This window comes from Rhagoletis zephyria, unplaced genomic scaffold, assembly GCF_001687245.7.
Source record: "Rhagoletis zephyria isolate East Lansing unplaced genomic scaffold, Rhagoletis_zephyria_1.1 Rzeph_scaffold_05515, whole genome shotgun sequence".
Lineage (NCBI taxonomy): Eukaryota > Metazoa > Arthropoda > Insecta > Diptera > Tephritidae > Rhagoletis > Rhagoletis zephyria.
The window spans coordinates 16825-41901 of record NW_016162598.1 but is presented as its reverse complement, the minus strand read 5'-3'; the positions used below and the strand labels follow the sequence as shown (position 1 = coordinate 41901).

Below are 25077 nucleotides of genomic sequence, written 5' to 3'. Positions count from 1 at the left end.
AAAAAAAAAACAAAAACAAATAAACCAATATAAAAAAGATAAAAAGAGCGGGGCTAGACTTTGTAATACAATTAAACCACACAAGCTGAGAAAACTCCCATTACCCGTCAGCCAATATCTTGTTGCTGATAATTATACCTGTTTGAAGTTTGTTGTTGTTGTGGCTGTGCCTGTTGCTGCTGTTGTTGTGCTGTTGGTGACTGTGCAGTCGGTTGTTGTAATTGCAATTGTTGTGGATACGCTGGTGGCGGCTGCTGTTGCCGCGCACCAATCACAGCTCCGCCTACCACACCTCCACCACTCGTGGAAAATTTATCCAATTCTTCGTTGCTTGTTAATTGTTGTTGTTGTTGTTGCGCAGCCTCCAATTGCTGTTGGTCGGCAAGTAGCTTAGCAGCTAAAATTGACACATAAGCACGATAGCGGCGTATCTGTTAAACGGAAAGATTTTTATGATGTTTATGTGTGGAGTGTACAGGAGAAATACGTTCGCATGCAAATAGCTCACCTCATATTGCAAGTAGTTTTCTTTTTCTTTATAATTCTGTAGTGGCAGTCCTTTGTTTGGTATGGGCCCTTTCTTGTGATCTGCGAGTGCAGCCTCTAATTGAGACAATTGTTGTTCGTGCGATTCTAATTGCTCTTTCTGCTTGCGAAATAAAGTGAAACAAAATATTTATAACTTTGTTTTTGCTAACAAAAAAAAAAAAAAAAAATTATGCATGTCTACCCACCATCAAGTACTTTGTATGCGTGCTGGGCAACAGCGGTCGTTGAAAACGTTTTTGACTACCCACACCACCCTCCAGTGGGGGCGCTGAATAGGCGGCACAAACGAAATTGATCGTCTCCACCCACGATTGCAGCTCTTTGGAATCACTAGTCTGGAATAGATACTCAGCTTGATCGGCGGTTTGCAATCGGAAAACGTGTTGTTTTTTAGTGTAGTCGGTGGCCTTGGTGGCTAAAGCGTGATGAATGCGTATTGCATTGTGCAGATTATCGGACATCTGAAAGATTGTGGAATTTATTTAAATATGAAAAAAAAAATGATTCGTTCTTATAAGGTTAAATGAGCGACATCACCCACCTGACTTTTACGAAAGCCATGCTCGTCTTTGTGCAGGAAAAGCACTAAATCACGCAGTGTACAGTAGAACATCTTCCAGGAACGCTTACCGAAGGGTGCTAAAAGCGGAAAAAATATTCAAATAATATGGTACGAAATAATGAAAGAAAGATAACAAATATGCCGTTTTTTATGAACTATCTTGACTAAGTATCCTAGTAATGGACTACATAAAAAATAAACAAAATATGCAGTCTCTGTTTAGGTATATTTTGATACCTTTATCAAATAACTTAATGATCCTCTAATCGATATTATTACAGATATATGGTTGTTGTTGTTGTAGCAGTATACAAATTTCCCATAGGGTTTTTGGAGTGACAGTCCTTGGCCAGATATAAATCTGGGTCGTTCCGGTTACGTAGACCCGACTATCGTGGGAACGACATTGGTATATTTTACTTATACCTCTATCGATACATCTATTATTACTCTTCATAAATATTATCATATACATACATGTCGTCGTTTAAAGTGTAAAGCCGCGTAACTAACATTTATAACCAAAAATGAAAAAATTTATGCCAAAAATGAGATTTGCTCATCGGAAGCTTCTGGCATTAAGCCTTATCCATTCATACTAAAATATCGATATAAATAAATAGCCTCAAATGGCTTTGTTTCATAAAAGAGAGAACCGTTTTAGAATAAGATTGCAGTTTTTATTATTTCCTGTAAAATTTACGCCTCATATACGCGGTTTTGCATTATGTTTATTCGCAGTTTTGCACATTAAACGATGATATATATTTTTTGGCATATTCATCGATGAATATTTTAAATATCGAATTATTATTTAAAGTGAAGAATATGAGAGCTAATCATTAACTTTATTTTCTGGAAATTGCAAGCGATAATCGATAAATTCGATTTTTAGCACCCTTATCAATTCACATAATAATCGGTGTTGTTATCGAAATAATTATGGACATATTTTTCGACAAGACTCATTGCAATCGCTTTCGCTATTTTTACTCGCATATTCATTTTACTCTCATCGTCGATATCGATATATTCGACGATGTTATCTAATTATGCATTAAAAAATATATATACATATAATAAATAAATAATCTCAGACATTTACTTACTTTTTTTGTAATTGGAATCGAAACAGCACTTGCGCATCACATAACCTTTTTTGTATTCAATCGCCGATGACGACTCTGGTATGTCTAAGAATGGATTTTGTCCGATTAGGCTGTTGCTTGTGCTATTGCCCACATTATTGTCGGCGCGTTGCTTTTGCAGTTCAGCAGAATCATCGTCGCTGGAAAATGTAAAATGTAGAAATTTTAAATGAAAATATGTATGCAGGTCTAATGATAATATTTTAATAATAAAGATTATTATTTTCTTACAGCGCCCATTCCAGCGGTTGAGTCTTAATAGCCTGATAAAGATACTTTAAAACGTCCTTGGGAAAATTTTCGCCATCATTGAGTTCCGCCAGGTTTTCAATGAATTCAGCGCAGGTCATTTTACGTCCGATATTCTGGCCATGCAAATCGGTATTCAACAGCATAATAGCGCAAGTTAAAGTATGTACAGCATCTGTTGGAAATATAATACAACATAAAGGATATATTTATATTTAGAAATGAAAACAGGCATTAGTGATAATGGAGAAAAATTTAAAAACAACAAATTTGGAAATGCAACCACATTCTGTTTAGCGCCTAGCTTAATTTTCTCAACTAATACCTTTTCGACAACAAGAAAGCAAGCCCTGGTGATGGTGTTGTGTTCATAATCTGAACTCTATTAAATGTTGATCATTGCCACGATGCTAAACAGCGAATTGCCACCAACCTTTGCGCAAGGAAGTCATCCATTCGGAGACAAAAAATTAAGCGCGAGGGAGAAATAAAACAATGTAGCTGTACCATAAGGCGAAAACAAAAGCCGATAGGTAAGCTTATCAATAACTATTCTGAAATATTTTCTGTATGGCAAGCTAAAAAATTTAGAAGTAGAAACCAGGTCCTTGAAAGTCAAATAATTAAAGTTAAAGGCACGAATTGTCTGAGTGTTTATTAATTGAAGACGTTGGTGAAGTAGTTTACCCATCCAGCGGGATAAATTCTCTACAGCATCAGCATGCATATTCCGTGGGGTTCAAAGGCTTTGGAGACTTTTGACTTTTCGATAGCCATTCGAACTTGACCGTTGACGTAAGTAGAAGTCCCACTAGTTTCTGCCAGTTTCTGTAGCCTTCTGATCACTCGACGCTCCTTGAGCGGACTTCTTGATCTTCTCATAAGTTATAGAGGTATTATTTTAGACTAGAAAGTCTCGAAACTTTTACAGACTGCCAATATGTCAATGATTTTGAAGATTTCTAGTTAACTTAATGAAATTATTTTTCAGGTTAGAAATGCAAGTTCTTGTCTAACCCGTGTGAAAAAATAAAACAGTATTTTCCTATGTCATAGTACTCACCTTGCGAATTAAATGTACCCGGATTGCAGTCCAAAAAGCGTTTCGAAAAATGTACCAACACGCGTTCCCGCTCCTGCGTCTCACCCGATAACGAGAATTGTTGCAAAAACTCGCGCAAAGATTGATCAAGCGTTTTCTTTTCAAAACTGAAATACTTTAGGTATTCGTCGGCGACGGCGCGACTAAAGTCGTTGCTAAGAACAAACATAAAACGCAACATTTTAAATTGAAAATCCTACCGCCCCTAAAACTATGAGCTTTTAATTAAGCACATTTACACAACTCACTTTTTACTGAGGTGCCGCGACACGTCGCTCTTCTTGAAACCATCCAGGGAGTACAGTCTTTTGGCCAGCCGTATTGCCGACGGCATATCTACGGCCTTTGGTGAGTAATGATAGGAATGTAACGACTCCACATCGCTGCCATCATCTGAAACGGGTGGCGATGAATCTCGCCCCGTACCGGTGCCGCCGAAACCATCGCCACTGCCCGCCACCGTCAATACGGTGTTCAATGGCTCATCCGTCAACGTAGCCAATTCATCCTCGGAGTCTTTCAGTTCGGAATAGGCTGAGCGTGTTGAGGCACTATTGCTGGTATCGATGCCACGCACCTGTATCACTAGTTTATGCTGTTCGGTATTCTGTTGTTGGNTTCAGTTCGGAATAGGCTGAACGTGTTGAGGCACTATTGCTGGTATCGATGCCACGCACCTGTATCACTAGTTTATGCTGTTCGGAATTCTGTTGTTGACCACCAGCAGTCTTCTGTTGGTGTTGCTGCTGCTGTTGCAATTGTTGTTGGTGTAGCGCTTGTGCTTGCTGTTGTAGCTGATGATGTTGTTGCTGCTTTTGCCTTGCTGCCGCCGTATCAGACACGAGTATGGTTGAATCCGAATCACTGGGATCGCTAAGTACCATGCCGCCTGCAAGATCGCGAGAACTCAATAAATTATCATCGTCCTGATAGTCGGGACTAGAAATATTCGAGATGGCTTCGGAGACGCTCTGGTCGCAACCGGCACCACCTGCAAGACTATTATTACCACCACCACCACCACCACCACCACCACTACCATTACCACTACCACTACCAGTAGGACATTGTAACAAACCCATTTGCAAAGCCGTTGTGGCCGTGGTTGCGCTGGTGCCGCCACTTGTACCGCCATTAGCTGCATTTGCTGTCAGTTGAAGTTGTTGTTGCTGCTGTTGTTGTTGTTGCTGCTGATGTTGCCCGCCATTGTTGTTGCTGCTCAACGCATAGGCGCCACCTATGCCAAGCGCACCCTTCGAACCGGACGATGACATCACCGAACTGGACACAGATGTAGGTGAGGCAGGGCTGCCGGCTGAATGTTGTGGCGATGAACTTATCGAACTCGAATGCGAGTGCGAATGCGAATGTGAATGCGAATGCGAATGGGAGTGTGAATGTGACTGCGAATTCGGCGATGAATTGTTGTGGCCGCCACCGCCACCGCCACCACCGCCGCCATAGTGTGCGCTGGAATACTGCTGTTGTTGCTGTTGTAGTTGTTGCTGCAGCTGTTGCTGTTGCTGCAATTGTTGTATTTGGTGTGGCGCCAGCGGTGCGTTATAAGTCCAAACGATGCGATCACGATTGGAGCCCTGCAGCGGTGAGAGTTGCGCGCGAACGAAAGAGAGTGAAAAAGAGAGCGAGAAATAAAAATATGAATTAGCAAACTAAGCGATAAAATAGCTGAGAGTAGAACGTAGTCTGGCTGTTGCTACCTATTCAAGTCTAAATGCTAAATTGTTTAGTATTTTTTAGCTAACAATAATCGATTGTTTTGCCTTCTTATATTATTATTTATTTACAAACAGAAATTGAAAAGTAAATACTAAGTTGAGTGAAGTTTTTTTCTAACACTTTGATAAAAATGTATTTTTATTTTCGATTGATGATTCAAAAAAATATCGAAGGCAGAAATTTTTATCAAATAAAACTTTATATATGTATGTATGTATGCATCTAGCGCTGCGTAATATAACAACTGTTATTGTTGTAAGCTTTTTTTTTATAAAAAACAAAAATAATTGTAGTTATAGGACAGAGGTACAGTCATGTGGAAAATAATAGGGGCACGACACTTTGACCAGTTTTGGTTATATTTTTTATTGTTGGCTAATGCATTTGATTTTTTTTTATGGTCAACAAATTTTATTTGGTTGGAAGAAAATAATAACATTGGCAATAAAAATTATCAAAACTCAACGCGAATTCTTAACCACTTGAAACTTGCACTTTATTAAACTAGAACCTAATGGGCTATAAAACTGCATGCTTGGAATTTTTCTAAAAATTCCTAATAAAAAGTTCGTTGTAAAATTTTTCAAAATTTTTCTACACAGTTTGAAATTTAGACTTAGATGTGGTTTTTGTTAGACATTGAGATGCACTTTTATAAAAATATAATAAACATTAAACGAACAGAAGGAAAATTGTCAAAACTGGTCAAAATTTCGTGTCCCTATTATTTTTCACATAACTGTATGTACATATCGATAATAATAATAATAATAGATTGGCGCTCCCACATATGTATGTTTTTGTTTGGCCGAGCATCTGATGTTGTCATACAAAGGGGAGGGACCTACAGTTTTAAGCCGACTCCGAACGAAGATTGTATTTTTATGAGCAGCTGTTTTTCACAGCAGAAATACACTCGGAGGTTTGCCCATTGCCTGCCGAGGGGCGCCCGCTATTAGAAAAAAAAAATTTTGTTTTTTTATTTTTTGATGTTGGGTTGAACCGGTATTGAACCCAGGCCCTGCGGAACGGTAGCGCGCGCTGCCAACCAGTACCCCACAGCGGCCGCCATTGCAAAAGACCAACGAGATGTATTGCAGGTGTCAAACATTTCCTGCAGGTGTCAAACATTTCCTTGACGATTTTTTAGTTCGCTACCCTCTCGTCTGCGTCAATAAGCGTCTCTCTTGTCAGGATTCCCGGCCATAGGAACATTGAAGGAAATGAGAATGCCGATGAATTGACGAAGGCAGGAACCTAGTTGGAGGAAACCGAGGCTGTTGCACTGCAGTGCCCCCTCGGAGTAGTTCAAAGATAATAGCCAGGCCTCTATAACAGAACGAAGACACTAGGCCTGGTTAACAGACCAAGGGCAGAAGTATTTAGAATTGTAGCCCATAGACAAACATGCAGCAGAGAGAATGTGGCTCCCATATAATAGAACTTGTGGCTATAAACTAGAAGGTAGCGAAGAAAGTGTCCAGGATTTTCCTTGTGAATGCACAGCTCTAGCGGATGTTAGGCATAAAGCATTCGGAAGATACATACAAACAAAACTATCAGATATATCAGGATCTACTATAGGGGATATCGGAAAGTTGTTGTTGTTGTCCATCATCTCGGTCTTAAATAAAACCACCAGAGCCTAGGTGTTGCATTTTTCGGGGACACCTACATTCGCCAATAATTTATGAGGAGCTTTAATTTACTGTCATTAGGGTGCTACATTAGGGTGATAAGAATTGAAATCTTGTGGGCTGGTACTAGAATGGGGTAATGGGGATCGAGACAAAAACATTGATACATCATACGTTAAGAACCGACAAATGCGGAAGTTATAATAAAATATGTAAAAAAGGCGACCCAAAAAAAATGTTTTTTTTTTTTCGAAATTGCCTTGCCAAATACTTTAGACGCAGGCGTGTACGGCAAACTTTTTTCCTGTACGTCAGTCAGTGTCAAATGTTAGTATAATACATATACTAATATTTATTTTGATGTCATTTTTTTTTTCATTAATTATCTATGATTATTTAGTTTATTCTATAACCTCAACAATATACATACATCAAAGTTTCACACTGTATATAAAGTTCAAAGATATTCAAAAAAATTTCATAAAAATGTAAAAAATTAATTCAGAAAAGCATGATCAAAATATATTTTTATTTGGACGAAAATGAGCAACACCCTCCACAAAAAAAAAAAAAAATCAACGGTAAGTTTTAGCGACTTGAAATTTACTTACTAAAACTGAACGGACTACGATAATGCAAACTCAAAAATTTTCTCGAAATTCTGAATAAGAATTTTGAAATTTTTGTGATTTTTTTTCTTAAATGTGAACTTTATATCTACTCAAAATTAAAAAAAATTAGGGTCCTAACACTGAAAGCAGTTGGAAATTTTTGTATGCGAATACGTTGGAAAACTTGAGCCGATCTAATATCTTTAGGGTCAGATTCGGATTCTACGGGAAAAATCCTATAAGAAACGGCTGTAATACTTTAGTCAAAATAACATTGTTTAAATTTGATTTGGCCTGTGTAATTAATGAAAAAATTGCTGATGAAAATAATTGTGAATATATCAGAAGAAGGTGTATACTAACAATTGACACTGACTGTCTCTTCATTTCGAGTATGCAATATTGGCTGATTTGGTTAAATTTGAAAAAGAGTAATGAAGAATGTACTAAAAATGAAATAGGTACCACTTCTTATTTCAACTGTTTAAAATTGTAATGGCGCAAGCTCTATGAATACGATTTTCGAACTAAATACAACCGCAAATATTTAACATGTCTAATAAACACAACTACTGCTAAACTACAGTAAATGCTTGTAAAACAATGTATATATGTATGTACTTATGAATCTATGTAGATCTAAGCGCATGCGCTAATCAATAAGTACAGGTAATTATATAAATATAGCAACAACAAATAATTTAAAATGTTTCTGAACGATTTGATGAAGCAAATTACAGCAACTACACTGTTTAACAGTAAAAATATGTATGAAATATATTTTTTTTTTGTAGTTTTTCTTTACGCTACAATCTCTGTTTATTTATGTACATATGTACGAGTACGTATGTATGTATTATGCTCAACCTTTTTAAAAGCATATTCAGCTGTTGTTGTTGTTATTGTTGAGTTGGTTGTGGTTATTATTGTTGCAGTTTTTATTATTGTCATAGTACATGCAGTTGTTGTTGTTGTTTTTGTTATTGTAGAAGTAGTAACAATAGTTGGTGTAGTTGAAGAGAATGCTGCATTACTAACAGCGGTATCAGTATTGCTTGTTGTTGTTGTATTGGTATTAGTAGTGGCAATATCATTTATAGTTGTTAGTGTATTAGTATTGTTGTAGTTATTATTGTTATTGTTGCAAACACTTTCTTCCGCCGCTGCTGCTACTGTCACTCCCACTCCCACTCCCACACCCACTCCTGCAGTTGGTGTTGTTGCTTCTACACCCGTCTCTGCGTCCATTAACACAATTCGCGGTATGCTAATGCGTACTTTACGCCGCCGCCTATTGAAGATATCGCGTTGACTGAGGAGTGTCGCCTCCGGCGATGATGGCAGCAGAGTTGGCGAAGATGTAGGCGAGGAAGAGGAGGTAGCCGCCGCTGCTGCTGCTGTTGCTGCTGCTGCTGCAGCCGTGGCAGCATTCAAGAGCGCCGTTTTTAATGCCGCCGATGAAGACGAAGATGATGATGCTGATGATGCGATTGCAGAAGCGGATGGCGATGACGTTGATGAAATAGAAGATGAGGCGATTGGTGAAAAAGTGGAGCCACGCTTTATTGTTGTTTTTGACTTCATTGTTGCTTTATTCTTTGGTTGGTTAGTAGGAGTAGTAGTAGTTGAAGATGGCTAAAAGACACACACATACATACACAGGAAGACAAAGACAGAACAAAAAAAGCAGACAAAAAAAAACACACACACAAAATGAAAATCGAAGAAAAATTAAAAGCTCATCAAAAAGAGTTGGAGTAACCAATGCGAAACAAAACAGAACAGGTTCGAGTGTAAGAATTGTAAGTTGGTATGTTTGGTGTGTTCGGTATGTACGAATATGTTTTTGGCATTTTTAAGCATTTCGAACATAAAACAGTGGTAAGTAATTGTGTTTAGAAGAGAGTGGAAAAAAGAGGAAAAGATATAAACAAAAATATATAACAACGTTAGAGAGAGGCATAGACACAGTGTAGGAATATTAGTAGTTTTAATAAAAGTAGTAGTAAGTAGAGTAAGAGTTTTAATGGTTAAACAGCAACAGGAGGATAAAAATCGTAAAGTTTACTACTAATATAAAAAATGATAATTAGGTACATCGCAGTTGCATATGGAATGTTATCAGGAGACTTAAAAATTTTTGTGCAATAAATTTTAATTTTTGAATAAAAACTTTTTAGGGTGAAATATTTTGCATCACTTTTTTGTTTTTGGTTAAAACTTCACCTATACAAAAAATGTGTTTGGAAAAACCTTTTAGTAAAAATTTTCAAAATTCTCTTTTTCATCTTAATGAAATTGTTTTATTAAAAATGCTATTAAAGTTTTCTACGAAAAAATTCACATTAAAACTCGTTTATTAAAAAACGTACATGTATCAATATTTTATTCGATTTCTTTATTACTAAAATCATTAAAGGAAGTGTTATTTTTTTGTTGGTTAATTTTTCCGACAAAGTGGGAAGATGAATCTCCATCATCAGTTTTTTTTCGAAAAACGCACTGAAGATGGGCACAGCAGCGAAACCTGTTTGTAACCAAAGCAAACTTGACAAGAAATCACGGAAATTGGTTCTGAAATAGTATGTAATTTTTTATTACTTTTTTAAAAAAAAATCTTTAACCACGGTGAAATAAATTGCTTATTGAAAAATTTACCTTAAATAAAATAAATCTTTAAATTCTATTAAAGTTTAAATAAAAAACACAAGTTTTTAAATAAGTTTTGAAATCTTTTAATCTTTGATATATGTATGTTTATTAAGTTTTAAATTGTTTTATCATAACCGAAATAATTTTTAATATTTTTTTTTTAATACGTAGTATAAAATTTTCAAAAATTTTTTAATCTTTATTTTTGAATGATTTTATGATTTTTCGTATTTTTGTTAAACACTTTTATTTAAATACATATGTATTTCTTTTTGAAATTTACTTATAATCGGCCTGTAATGCAGAAGAAACTTTGCCTACGAGAGTCGAATACAACGAGTCACTGTCCTTCCTGATCATGCCTGTGATTTAGAAAACGGGTAGGACTACCCCCTTGCTGAAATCAGGCAAAAAGGCGGATCTTGAAGAATCATATGTATACGCCGGCGCTCTTCGCTGCCAGCTGGAGTTCTCTCAGTGCATTACAGTGACGACTTCATCGACGGGCCAAAACAAACGAAATACTTTGCTAGACGATTACTGGCTATCACTCTGACCTTGCTAGATTGTTCACTATTAAAGCTTACCACAAATTGGTATAAGCTCCAGGATTAAACATAGAAAAACTGCGGTATCACACAGAGCCTCACGCTTAAGCTTTTCGACGACAAGTTAAACCTAATCTAAGTATACGTACTCTACTGCGCAGGAATTTAGTAATGATTACATATCAAATTTCAATAAAGCGGTTGAAAGCTCGGTTAAAAAAAAAAAATACAGCATAATTTAAGATCTCCTGATAAACATTCCATAAATGTATTTTAAAATATGATAAGTTTTCTTTTGTCTTAAGTTATTAGATCTAAACAACGTTAAGCTATTCAAAACAAATTCACACTCGAAAATATAAAAACGATTTGTGTCTAAAACAAAACAAAGCAGCTTAAGATGTGTATTTTGCAACAAATTGAAATGACTTAGAATGAAATTAGACAATTAGAAGTAGATAATAAATTTCGAATCAATGTTAATGCAAATAAAATTATACTAATCGTAAAATTTAACAACGCTACTACACAGATAAAAATAAAATAATTTTAGGTTTCTTTTCACACAAATTCGTTACAGCTGCTCAAATGCGTCAACAAACTACCAACAAAAACAACAAATAGTATAATTTTACAAGCAATAATTCCTTCATAATTTAAGCAATACAAACAATCATAAGCAGAGTACAATAAAATTACTATCGAATCAATTTTATTTATTTTTTTTCTGTAGACAACCATTAGAGGAACACAATTTTGTTATGTATTAAAAACAAAACGAACTCGGATCTAATACACCACTTCACATTAATTAATACGACAATATGTTTTATACAAAACTTAGAATCTAAATTTAATTTTGGTACAAAATATAATTTTTTTGAATTTCGTAAAAATGCTGTATAGTTTGTCAAATAATTATTCTAAAAATAGGAAGCTCATTTTAGCATTTTTCTATAATTTTAAAATTTTCTTTTATACATATCGTCGGCGATACTGCAAAACTATTAGTACACTTGACACTTTTGATGGTCTCTTACTTGCACCGGAATGCATCTGCAAATCGGTACACCCTAATAAACGAATGACAAAACTGTCTACCTTTGCCTGATGAAGATGAACGATTGCCAGAAGCAATCATATACAGCGTTTTACAGTATCACTGACGATATGTAAATAATTGGGAAAATGTTAAATTTTCGAAATCTCAATTTTGACATTGTTTCCACATTCCAAATTTTACACAATCGATCCTTTTCAATTTCAATTTTAATTAGAACCCTCGCAAATCCTTTTTCACCCTCTCCCATTCAACAGCTCTATCAATACAATTAACCCGCTCTTAATCCAATCCCCTTTTTTGCCCACGACTTACCTGCGAGTCTTCAGAGTCTTGTCTCGTATCGAGCAGTGTATTCAGCGAACTATTCACATCCTCATCAATATCGATCGGTATCACAGCGGCCATACCTTCACGTTGCACCTGCTGCAAGTGATCTTCCGACTTGCTGGTACGAAAGCCAGCCGAATCGCATGTACGCACAACACCATTGTGTCGCCGCACCACGCCATCATGACCGGCGCCGCCGCCGCCGCCACCGCCCACTGCACCCAGGCTCGATGGCTCCGGACTGGTGGGCACTGAGTTCGCCGTGTCCTTATCAATCAATGGGGTGGACAAAGAAATCGGCGAGGTGGGCACTGAGAATGAAGTCTCGTCGGGTGAGGTGTTTAAGCCGGCCATGCCGTCGCTTTTCACCGTCGCCGATGAGGAAGTCGAGCCCCCTGAGCCGCGTTGCTGTTGCCGATGCTGCTGATTGCGGTGTTGATGTGGATGCTGTTGCTGTTGCTGATGATGATGATGGTGGTGGTGGTGTTGGTTATAACCGCCGGTGTAGTGTTGCCGCGCACAATCGACCGAATCGTAGGCGGCGCCGCCACCGCCACCGCCACCGCTAGCGCGTACCACACTTTGTGCGTGTTTGTAGTGCGCAGCAGCAGCTTTTTGCTTTAACGCACGCAAACGTTGCTTTGCCGATGCCGATGTGAGCGAATTCGAAGAGTAGTCTTCGTCTTCGTGCTCAGCCCCACAACCGTCTTCGTCTTCAGCATCGAAGTCCTCACCTTCGCCTTCGTCGCCATCGTCATCCTCGTCGTCACCATAATGCGTCACTAGGCACTGACGATCGCTGGCATCATCATCGCCACACACATCGCCACCACCTATGCCGCCGCTATTGTACGTTTCGATGTTTGTGATGTCGTAGTGCGTTTGATCCTCCTCGTTCTCCTCGATGTCTGCGGCTTCGTCGTGCTCGTAGCTGCTACGCTGTTGCTGGTGACTGTACTGATGACGTCGCGCTGAATGTGCTTGATGTTGGTGATATCGTTGTCTGCGATTATTGTCAGTGCCGCCGCCACCGCCGCCTCCTCCTAACTCCTCGTCGTCACGCTCTAACTCATCACACAACAACAGTGTGTCGTCTTTGCGCGCATCATCGGCCGTCGCACCAACAGCGCCCGCACCTCCGCCACCACTATTACTGTTATTGTAGCTGTTGTTTATGCTATCCAATTGTTGTTGTAGTAGATGGTGATGCGGTTGTTGGTGACGTCGTTTGCCACGATCTTTCTGATGGTGGGCTGCCGACTCCGAACTGCCCGTATGGGTAGGTGAATCCACCGATGAGGATGATGTGGGCGATGATTCACCGGAGGCGCGAGGCGCAAGGGCACCGTTAGCGCGCGCAGCCACGACCGCACGTTGTGGTGAGTCACGCAAGCTATCGATCTATGGATAGGGTAAGAGAAACAAATAATTCAATCTTTTTGAAGACGAGATATCGCACTCAGCATAGACGTACCTTTTTTGCGTGTCCTGGCAGTAGGTTACTACTTTGCGAAGTTCTCGATAGATTCAGTATCAGTTCGCCAGTCATCATGTACGCCTCGAAACGTGGCGCCTTCGCTGGCTGCGGCGGCGCAGAGTTTGGCTCAGCGTCGCGTTCCTTCTGGTGCGCCGCTATTTGTTGTTGCGTGAAACGTGTGCTATTGCCGCTATAACTGTTCGAATGTTGCAAATGCGCACTTCCACTTCCGCCCGTTGGAGGCACAGACGATTGCGTCGCGTTGCCGCTTGGCGGCGCGTTGCCGTTGGTAGCTGCCACAGCACCCGCGGGACCGGCCTTCGTTGGAATTTGCGATGGTCGCGGTCGTTTATGCTGTGGCGAATGCAGCACGGTTGGCTTTTGTGGTGCTTTCAAAGCGGTTGGAATGCGCGAAGGACGACTTGTGGGCGATGTGCAAGTGGCACCACCTGCGTTTCCACCACCAGCCGCTACCGAAGCGTTTGTATCACCAAACTGTAGCTGGGCTGACGAGGCGGAAGAGCTGCGACTATGATTACCCTGCTGTTGCTGGCTGGCCGTCGCAGGCGTTGGCAGCGAACCTTGACGGTGTGGCAAGTGCGTGGGCGATTTGGCGTAACGTATCGCAGGCGAAGACGATGAATTGGAGTTGCTGTTGTGTGGCGGTTCGTAAGAGTCCTGCAGCGACAACGAGCGATGGTGTGAAGTGGGCGATCGACAACTGGCTGCTTTGTAGTCGTAAATGTGCGGTGATGGTTCGATGTCTTCGTAATGGGGATTTTTCGTATTGGCCACCTGTTCTTTGAGTCGCGCCTTCAATTTGGGATCTACGGTTGGTATGGTAGGCAGAATAGCGTTGAGAGTATTAGTGATTAAAATGGCAGGAGGGATTCGGAAGGAACTACTTACCACGACGCAGCTCTAACGTAACCGAGTCATCGGATAGACGTAAGCATTTTAAAACTAGGAGAGACGACGTGTCGAATATTAATAAAAAAGGAGGGGAATAAACGTTGTTTATTGATAAATATAAAAGTAGATATTGATATAAAATGAAAGCTAAAAAATTATAAATTTTATTAAAAAAAAAAACATGAAGTAAAAAAATAAAATTAAAAGATAAAAAAAATAAAATAAAGCAAAAACATTAAGCAATAAAAAAATTAACTTTTAAATTAAAATATGTAAATATTAACAAAATGGAATAAAAACAAAAGATAAATAAAAATAAATAAAATAATATAATAATGACATAAAAAAAAAATTACAAGTAAAAACAAATAAAAAATCATAATTAAAAATAATTAAAAAACTACAAAAATAAACCAAAATGTAAAAATATAAGCAAATTATAAAATGAAAACAACAAATTAATAGATGAAAATATAATAAATAAAAAATATCAAACAAATAAAAAATATGGGAAAAACGAGAAGTATGAGATAATTATGAAATAAACTATAAACATAAAAAATAAAATTAATACAAAATATAAAATTCAAGAAAAGATTTGAATATAAAAATTAAGGAATAAAAAAGAAACAAAAAATCTTATTTTTACATAAGAAAAAACTAAATTAAATGAAACAAAAAAATCCCAGCCAAAAACAAAAAAAAATCTTGAAAAACGCATTGAAGGAATCATGTGAGTTAAAAAATTTTATTAAAAACTAAATAAAACAAACTTAGGCACGAAAGGCAGTTTTTGATGACATTTTAGCTCGATGTCGACGTCTAGAACCACACAGTTTCTTTCACATAGCGTTGAAGTTCGCAGATTTTCGACGAACTTTAGTCTGAAGATCTGCCGAAAAGGTGTTTACGAAGATAACTTAGCCTACGGCCCATCAATCACGAACAGTGTTCGACGCACTCGATTTCTTCTTACTCTTGGCAGCCAGGACAGAAATGTCAATCTCCTGCATGGAGGACGTTGCTGACATTCCAAGAGAAGAAGTATAATCCAATTATATTTGACAAGGTACCGCTGTGTACGCAGCAGTTGAAGTCTGTAGGGTCCAGTCCTCTTATCTATACAACTGGAAAGACTATGTATGGGCCAACTACATTAAGAGTGGATGTGTCCGCAGAACTTGAAGAATCGTGAGGGAGGAGTTTATGCTGAAAGCCGGATAGTGCTCCCGTATTTTACCTTGGCACTTCGGTTCAATCAGTCTGTCTTCGCTTGCGCTGAAGACAAAGTTTGAAGATTGAATTGCACAAATTTACATAAGCAATGGGATTCCTCAGGATCGTATATGTAAAGTTTAGATTGTTATAATAATATAAGGTCCGAAAACCGCGGCTGAGTGCGGCGGCAACTGCTTGTAGCGCAGAGTGAACAGCGGCTCTGGATCTTGGTCGTTAGCTACTATGTAACTAGGGGGACTGGAGAAGAGAAGCTGTCGAGAGGTTACCTACACGGGTATGCTATATAGCCTGACCCAAGGTTACCTAAGCTTGGTGACTAAAACTGTCCTCGAAGCTTAACATTGGTGGGAGCTATTGGTAAGAGATGAGGCCTCTCGTCTAAAGTAAAGTAAAGACTATGACACCATAGGCTTAGGCTTGCAGACTGTTGCAGCGTTTTTCAGGCGAAAGTGGGAGCCATTAAAGATGCTGAAGAAATACATACATACATATGAGTACTTCTCAAAAGTACGACCTTAATAAGAGATGTAAAAAACTTAACTAAAATCCATGGCTAAAGAATTGACATTAAAGGGGTATCCTTAAAATAATATTACCAGGAGCCGCGGCCTACCCGTGGTTCACTCTTAGACTTCCGACCCAGGGTTGTTTGGGGCGGTAAAAGGTGATCCTTAAGCTGTCAATGCCGCGTTTTTAGCGGTCGCAGTTGCCCGAAGAATGAAAGGTGCCAGGCCTTTGCGTCTCGCCATTTATAACCAACACAGATAAACGCTGGGGGAATTATATTAACCGTCTTCTTCCTCGATTGAGTAGTGGATACCGCTCAAAACAGGCTATAGGAAGATCTCGGCTTAAGATGGCTTGAATGAGGTCATGCGAAACGAACATAGAGGTACACAATAAGGACGACTGCTATGACCCTTTCTATGGACGCTCGCGGTTACCAAACTATTGATGAAAATCGAAGAAGGAGGAGCTATTATAACAGCTTTTGTGGACTACGTTTCAGTCATTACTAGCGACAAAGTCTGATGAGCCTCAGCTCTGGCAAACCCTAACGAACTATGCTACGGAAGTGGTACCGACTTGGCACTTCTCACTAGGAAATACAAGATTCCAGANACGTTTCAGTCATTACTAGCGACAAAGTCTGATGAGCCTCAGCTCTGGCATACCCTAACGAACTATGCTACGGAAGTGGTACCGACTTGGCACTTCTCACTAGGAAATACAAGATTCCAGTGTGGAACAGACCTAAATTAGGCGAGAACACTTTGCAACCAAAGCCGAGCACAAAGTAATTCGGATAATCCCGGTAATTGTTAGACCAATACTGTTCTAAGGGGTAGATATTAGTGCACGTTTTTTTTTTTTTGGTCGGAACTAAATACGCAAAACAACGCGTGAGGAAAACAGCAATGAGTCTAAATTTCGTCCATTGTACTGTTTTCATATTCCTTTTAATTGTTATAACAGGTTGCCGACCGAGGAATGCCTGGTCTGAATCATTTCTGGCCAAATGGTCGAATGCCCCATAACCAGGTACTCCCGAGTGACCTGACACTCAGAGTAAAACAAGTTCGTTATATTTCCCAACAAGGGCATGAGGATCGCAAATACCTCGGCTTGGAATACTGAGGCGTATTCCTCAAGAGAAAAGTTAAGCTCATCCCCGAAGTTTAGTGGGACACAAAACGTGTACAAATATCGCGGGAAAAATTGGAGCACAAAGTTTGTGAGTGTCCAGTTTTCGGCAGGCAAATACTTGCACTAAGTACTTTGTAAAGTTCAGCCACAGGGCATACAATCGGCAAGCGACCAAGGGCCACAAAGTGTCTACTACTAAAATTCGCAAAATGAACATCAATGTTCTGTAAGGTTGCCTGAGAAAATATTTATTAAAATATCAGTCGACCCCAAAACTAGTGAGAAAATGAATGTTTTTAAGTGAAAAAAAACTCAAAAAAGCAATGAAATAAAACTTATTTGAATGCAATCAATTAATTATGGACCCATCAATATTTCAAAGAAAAAACCGTATATCAGACTTACCCTCTTTCGTTGTGTATCGATGAACATCAGTGCCATTTACTTTTAAAATAATATCACCAGCTTCGACCTGAAATAACAAAGAAGGGATATATTTTAATAAAAGTTTCTAAAGAATTTCAATCTATTTCAATTTGATTATATACTTTTTATTGCAAAGCATTATCTGATAATGCTCTCCAAGAAAAAATCATAATTAAAAAACTTTTCTTTAACAATAACCAAAAAAGGCAATAACAATTTAGTTTACTTCGCATTCAACACAACGCCTCGTAAATTTTGCCGCCAATTGGTGCGACACTCCTTCGCTTTCGCACCCACCCACCAGCGAACTCAAATCAAAAACGATACTTAACAAAAAAAAAGTAAAAAATCTATGTGTAATTTGAGCACTTTTTAATGACTAGGCGGGACGTACTAAATAATGCAAGTGTGTGGGCTGGAACTACTGAATCAGGCAACGCGCCCCACGGTACCTACACACCACGCTACGCCACGTCAACAACACCAACGCAATCGATGAGACAGTCCTTGTAAATTAGTTTTGACACAATTTTATGAAAAAAAAGAAAACATAATTGAAAGAAAGTGTATGAGTGATAGCAAAAAGTTTTATTGCAAACAAAAGAGACTGTGTAGCGAACTCTCTTGTTAGGCGCACTAAAAAAAAACAAAAAAAAAATTAAATTAAAAAACAAATAAAAAATATTGTGTGTCCTATAAAAATAAACGCACGCTTCAGAAGAAGGATGAGTTGTTATTGGCGCTTTGCCTCGTCGCTGAACTACATACACACAAAAAACAAAAACACCACTTACAAGGCATCAGCTTCTATTGATTTTCGCTCAAGCGTTTATTGTTTTTATATTCTAACATACGCCAGATAGAAGATGACAATGGTACTTGAGTTGTAAAGAGTGAAAAAAAAGCTGAAAGAATTACTAAATGCATGCCGAAAAAAGCGTTTGAAGTGCGCCTATTTTAGCTGAGGCGCTTTGTTTTTAGAAACAGCCAACGGCAAACAATTCACAACAACGTTGAATGCAAGCTCCAGTTGTCAGGAAAGAGGTGCTGGATTATTGAGACAAAAAGGAAACGAAAAATTGTGAAAAAAATCTCTAGAGCAATGTTTTTAACCATTTATACGGGGGAGTAGAGGCCATGAAATTTAGTCGAAATTCGTGAAGAGTTAAGCACAGAGCAAAAAAAAAACTTGAAAAATAAGTTAATTGTAAAAAAAATATTTTTAAAGCAAACTTTCTAAATTTGAACGAAATCGAACCATAAATACTGGTTTACCAAATTTATCGACTCGTGCGCCACCTATCGGCTTAACTCATCGTTCGTATTGTATTGTCATCGGGTTCTGTGCCAACTGTAAAGTTTCAAGTCTCTAGGTTATGGGGAAGCTAGTCAAGAATTTATTGCAAGATATGCAAACGTGCATAAAGATCAAATATAAATAAAAGCGTGTAAAAAAGTATAATGAAAGTAATAAGGGATACCGAATTACCGTCTACCCTCAAGGGGCGGTCCACCTCTAGGGCTCTCAGAGAACACCCTCTGTTTCTTGGAAACACGTCTGGTGGAACGCACCAGGCACGGTTTTCTTCGTCCAACAGCTGGGAAGAGTGCAACGAGCTGCCTTAATTGGAATAAGTGGGGTACTTCCAACCACTTTTCTACTCTGGTACTTAATGCTGCTCTAAATGTTGTGCCCCTAGATACATATAATCAATGAACGGGAAATTCTTTCGTCTTGTGAAAAACCTAGGAATTCTTCGATCCAACAATGACTACGGCATCGCGCTGGAGTGTACGGCACACAACCCAGAAGGCTCCTTTTCACCAGTAAGGGGCGAGGTAGTTCTGTTTTTTTAGTAAGAAGTGCATGTCACTGAACAGTGCCTGAGGCAGTAAGTAGAAAGTGAGGCAACCAGCAAACACATCTACATACACTCGGACAGCAGAGCGGCGCTTTTCACTCTTAAGGCGCACGAGGACACCACAAAGTGCGTCACAGTGGAGTCATGAGCAATGAAGTGGCAGATATTATTTACGCTTTATTGATCTGCCATGGAGCTTTGTTAGGCGAAATTACCCGTAATTTATCTGGATGAAGAATTAAGCGCAAAATTGCTGGACAAAATGTGAAAGCAAACAGACAGGCTAAGTTCTTCATTCCGAAAATATCGAGAAGGAGGGCCGAAACACTTTTTAAACAAAGTTTTTAACTCTGATCAGTGTAGGTTGTGCCACGAAGAACAGAAAACAGCAGATCATATTATGTGCCACTGTAAAGCACTCATTAGAACCAGACTTCGCTACCTAGGATCACAGTAACTAGAAGCACACGACGTAAATGGCATTCAGCCAAACTATGTACCTCCCGAGGTTCCTTAGTAATGCGTGGATCAAAGAAGGCCTGTAGCCAAATGGAGATTTGTTACAATAGATCCTTTCTCGGTCGCGGTAACTAGGATATCAAATCTAATCTAAATACTTAATGCAAAGTACAACAGAACCCAAAGTCTACATTTATTAATTATTTTGATAGTTTTGTAAGTTGCAATTTCCTTTGTTTCCACTGTATAAAAATACATGCAAACGTAAGTCCCATTCGTACACACCTTGCAGCAACCAAAACATAAATATTTACTTTAGAGATTTGCGCAAATACAAAATACATATACAAAATTTATACATACATACATACATACGCACAACTAAATATTCTACTTTCTCAGTTTAAATTGTACGTAAATATTTCGTTTTTTTTTCACTTGCCTTACTTTATCCGCGTTAATTATTCAACGGAAGAGCAACTTTTCTTACACTTCAATGTTGGTGGCAATCGCCTTTAGTAAGTGCTATTCTCGGTGACAATTGAATTGACGTGAAGCTCGAAAATATTTTATATATGTGCATAGTGGTATGTGTACATACAAAACGTTTTCACTTCTTGCACCTTTAGGTCGTCTATCCACCTTTTTTTTATACGCTGTTGCAATTATCGCTAAAAAGTGTCTTNTGGAGCTTTGTTAGGCGAAATTACCCGTAATTTATCTGGATGAAGAATTAAGCGCAAAATTGCTGGACAAAATGTGAAAGCAAACAGACAGGCTAAGTTCTTCATTCCGAAAATATCGAGAAGGAGGGCCGAAACACTTTTTAAACAAAGTTTTTAACTCTGATCAGTGTAGGTTGTGCCACGAAGAACAGAAAACAGCAGATCATATTATGTGCCACTGTAAAGCACTCATTAGAACCAGACTTCGCTACCTAGGATCACAGTAACTAGAAGCACACGACGTAAATGGCATTCAGCCAAACTATGTACCTCCCGAGGTTCCTTAGTAATGCGTGGATCAAAGAAGGCCTGTAGCCAAATGGAGATTTGTTACAATAGATCCTTTCTCGGTCGCGGTAACTAGGATATCAAATCTAATCTAAATACTTAATGCAAAGTACAACAGAACCCAAAGTCTACATTTATTAATTATTTTGATAGTTTTGTAAGTTGCAATTTCCTTTGTTTCCACTGTATAAAAATACATGCAAACGTAAGTCCCATTCGTACACACCTTGCAGCAACCAAAACATAAATATTTACTTTAGAGATTTGCGCAAATACAAAATACATATACAAAATTTATACATACATACATACATACGCACAACTAAATATTCTACTTTCTCAGTTTAAATTGTACGTAAATATTTCGTTTTTTTTTCACTTGCCTTACTTTATCCGCGTTAATTATTCAACGGAAGAGCAACTTTTCTTACACTTCAATGTTGGTGGCAATCGCCTTTAGTAAGTGCTATTCTCGGTGACAATTGAATTGACGTGAAGCTCGAAAATATTTTATATATGTGCATAGTGGTATGTGTACATACAAAACGTTTTCACTTCTTGCACCTTTAGGTCGTCTATCCACCTTTTTTTTATACGCTGTTGCAATTATCGCTAAAAAGTGTCTTTTTTATTGCATAAGTTTTCTACATTGAAATTAAGTTTTTTGTCCTTTTTTACTTTAATTGTTTTACAACTTTTTTTTAATGTTGAACTGTAAATTGCACACTAAAAACTTTTACAACGAACAGGCAGAGGCGCATGCGACGCGAAGCTACGACCGTTTGACCCGCGAATAGTGAACGAATTTGTTAAGCTAGTGCGACTGGGTGTGATGCACGGCGGACATTTGGGTATGATGGATTGGGTTGAATGGCTGTTGGGTTGGTTTTAGCAGATTGGCGAGTTGGATGCAACGGCTAGCCCACCAGCCCACCAGCCAAATGGCCTGAACGACTGACCGACCGAGCGACTAACCGAAGCTAAACAAATAACTGTCGTGATAGCTGAGAAGTAGGAGATTTTGAGGTATTAGCAAGGGAAAACGAAAGGCAAATAACGCAGGTGCAATGGCGATACAGGGTGAGCCAAATTTAGGTTTTATTCAAAACAAAAAATTAAAAATTATTGCACCACGTTTAATAATATAGCTATGTAATTCAAACTTTAGGTTTTTGGAAATTTCAACATAACTTTAATAGAATTGATAAGGAGAACGTACTAAGCTTAGCACATGACTAAGCTACCCAAAATAGGTGAAGATATGTGTCTTTCCATCTGGATTTTGCTATACAAATTGTATGAACTCATCAAACTTTGATTGCGTTTTCCCATAAATTTAAAATAATTCTGTACATACTATTAAACGTGCGATATGTACAGTGGCGAGCAGTGATGAGTGCACGGTGATTTTTGTTAAATATTTTCAAGGTTTTTAAAGTAAAAATTTTTTGTTATTTTTTCATAAAAATATGGTTCATGCTTCGACCAAAACCATATAAATAAAACTTTCAAACTTTATACAGAACTTGAAATTTAACAAATTTTCATTAACATTTTTTTTAGAATTTTTTTTAAAATAATTTTATTATAAATTTTAAGCGGCTGCAAAATCACGTTGATTTTGAGATTTTTTTGTGACGGTTTTTTGCACTTTTTTGCATATGTATATTACAAGCATGAATTTCATATGGAAGAAAATGCGGAATACCGTTTGCAAAGAAATTTATAAAATCGACGCCAGTTTTTATAAATTGCACTTTTTATATGAAAAAACCCGCAAAAGCTGTCAGAAAAAAAAATTAAACTTTAACTTTAAATTCAACACGATTACACTTTCTATGCGGACCATGCTGAAAGTTCGTTGTTATGCAAATAATCCAGAAATGATAAGGTTCTTATTCTAAGATACAAAAAAAAAGACTTAAATCAAAACTACATATGTATATATATAACTTTAGCGATTATTACTAGATTATTTTTAACCGACTTCAAAAAAGGAGGAGGTTATCAGTTCGTCGGAATATTTTTTTATTTTTATTTTTATGTATGTTACCGCATAACTTTGGAACACGGCAACCGATTTCGATAATTCTTTTTGCATCGGAAAGGTAGTATCTCAGAGGTGGTCCCATACTAAGGTTAAGATCCGATCAGTGGATCATGAGATATATATATTTTTTTTTTTTTATATGAGAGTTGAAGTCGGCTTTTTTTTGCTAAAAATTACTTGTTATATGTACATTATGTAAAATATATAGTATACGTACATAAAAGATTCGAAAACGCCGATAAAAGACGGAGAAAAACATGATTAAAATAATAATAAAAAAAAAAACAATATAATATAATCTAAAAATATCGATTAAAAATAATTTTTCGATTATTTTTACATATGTATATCTACTGTCGCAGGAAAATAATCGCAAACTTTAATTTAACAATATTCGAAAAACATCGATAAAAAAATGGACAAAAAGCCGATTAAAAATAATCGAAAAAGTATCGATAAAAAATAATGGAAAACGTTTAGATTAATAGTAATCGAAAAAGTATCGATAACGATAACTGAAAGTTTTAAGTCTAAAGCTTACAATCAACCTCTCAAGAACAATCACAAGAAATATTTTCCTTTGTTTCTGTTGCTTGAAAAAGTACTTTGCTTTTTCTGTAAATTTTCTTGAAGAAATAAATATACGAGCATTTTTTTCTTGAGGGCTGCAAACTGATTCTTTTCCATTTCTTGTGTTGTGCGAAGTATGCATAATCAGACCATTAAAAACAGCCCTTTATCGAACAAGACGATAAATAAAACAAAATATGATCGAAAAGTTACACCGAAGAACTTGTTAACCGTTATAGAAACATTAGAGTGCTTTCATTCGTTTTTAATAAAAATTTGCCATATAAGAAAATTATAACAAAATAAAATGTAACACCCTTTATTTAGTAAAACAATCGGTAGTGAACCGAAGTTACATTCCACTCACACTAATGAACTAAGTGGCTACACCCCCAGCTGTTTGATGTTTTGACTGTAACACCTCTTAACTAATTAATTAGGCGAATGACAGAGTACGTAGAGCGTAAGTACATATGTATGTATGTATGTATATATTTATGTAGCTATGAAGAAAAGCCCCCCCATCAAATATTTAACCGGTGAAATCCAAAACAGTTAAGCTACGCGAACTAAGCGAATATGAAAGAAAAACGCAAAATATCAAAAATATTATTTTCCTTAACGCCTTTGTGTTACACTTCATTTAGCGCACAGCACAACAAAGCGTGATGTTGGAGAAATGCCCACAAATGGGCGGGGGACTGAAGCACATTAGCACGATTAGTTTTATCACTCTTGTACTGGCCAGCTAACTAGCGAGGCGATGTCTATATCAGCTACAAATGCACATTTTTAAGTAGCTACTTTTATTTGTGCAACGCATTAGCAGATAACGCGAATTAGATAGTCGATGAAAGTGAAAATTGAAATGTTAAAACGGCATACGCGCACTTTATTTACTCTAAATATTTTGCACTTATTTATTAATTTTTAATATAATTATACAGTTGCAAATTTATCTATAACTTAACTTTTGCACAGTTACGCGTACGTTTACGCAAAGGATATCGTGAATTAGTCGCAGCTAAACTAAGAATGAAAGGAAAACAAATCAGTATTGCAACCTGAATCTCAGCGGCAAGAGAGAATGGCAAAAACGGAAGAGCGGAGCGTGCACACACACCACTAAGTGTTTTAAGATTTGCTGTGGCAGTAGTGAGAGCGGCTAAATGAGAAAAGCAGCAGCTGGCGGCAGAAGGCTGTGCATGGCGGAAGTGGGTTTGTGGTGGTAGTGGGT

At 37.7% G+C, this 25077-nt stretch overlaps 1 protein-coding gene across 1 annotated transcript; it reads right to left on the bottom strand.

Annotated features, from left to right (window-relative positions):
• Positions 1–6: 6 nt before the first annotated feature.
• LOC108372187 (uncharacterized) lies at positions 7–24850 on the bottom strand. The gene is made up of 15 exons (XM_017627832.1): positions 24832–24850; positions 17866–17932; positions 14572–14625; positions 13660–14489; positions 12171–13586; positions 4689–5205; positions 4328–4499; positions 3859–4227; positions 3572–3765; positions 2491–2683; positions 2221–2399; positions 1091–1188; positions 735–1010; positions 509–646; positions 7–431 (listed from the first exon to the last, which is right to left on the bottom strand). The coding sequence occupies exons 4-15, from the start codon at positions 13735–13737 to the stop codon at positions 108–110; spliced, it is 3954 nt and encodes a 1317-aa protein (XP_017483321.1). The 5' UTR covers positions 13738–14489; positions 14572–14625; positions 17866–17932; positions 24832–24850; the 3' UTR covers positions 7–107.
• Between the last annotated feature and the right edge of the window lie 227 nt (positions 24851–25077).

What these genes read in the sequence shown, in the direction of transcription:
- LOC108372187 (XM_017627832.1), bottom strand. Translation starts at nt 13,737, where the DNA reads ATGATGACTGGCGAACTGATACTGAATCTATCGAGAACTTCGCAAAGT. An exon ending in TCGCGGCACCTCAGTAAAAA is followed by an intron (nt 3,766 to 3,858) that starts GTGAGTTGTGTA and finishes GTTTGTTCTTAG; the next exon opens with CAACGACTTTAGTCGCGCCG. An exon ending in CGATTCCAATTACAAAAAAA is followed by an intron (nt 1,189 to 2,220) that starts GTAAGTAAATGT and finishes TTCCGCTTTTAG; the next exon opens with CACCCTTCGGTAAGCGTTCC.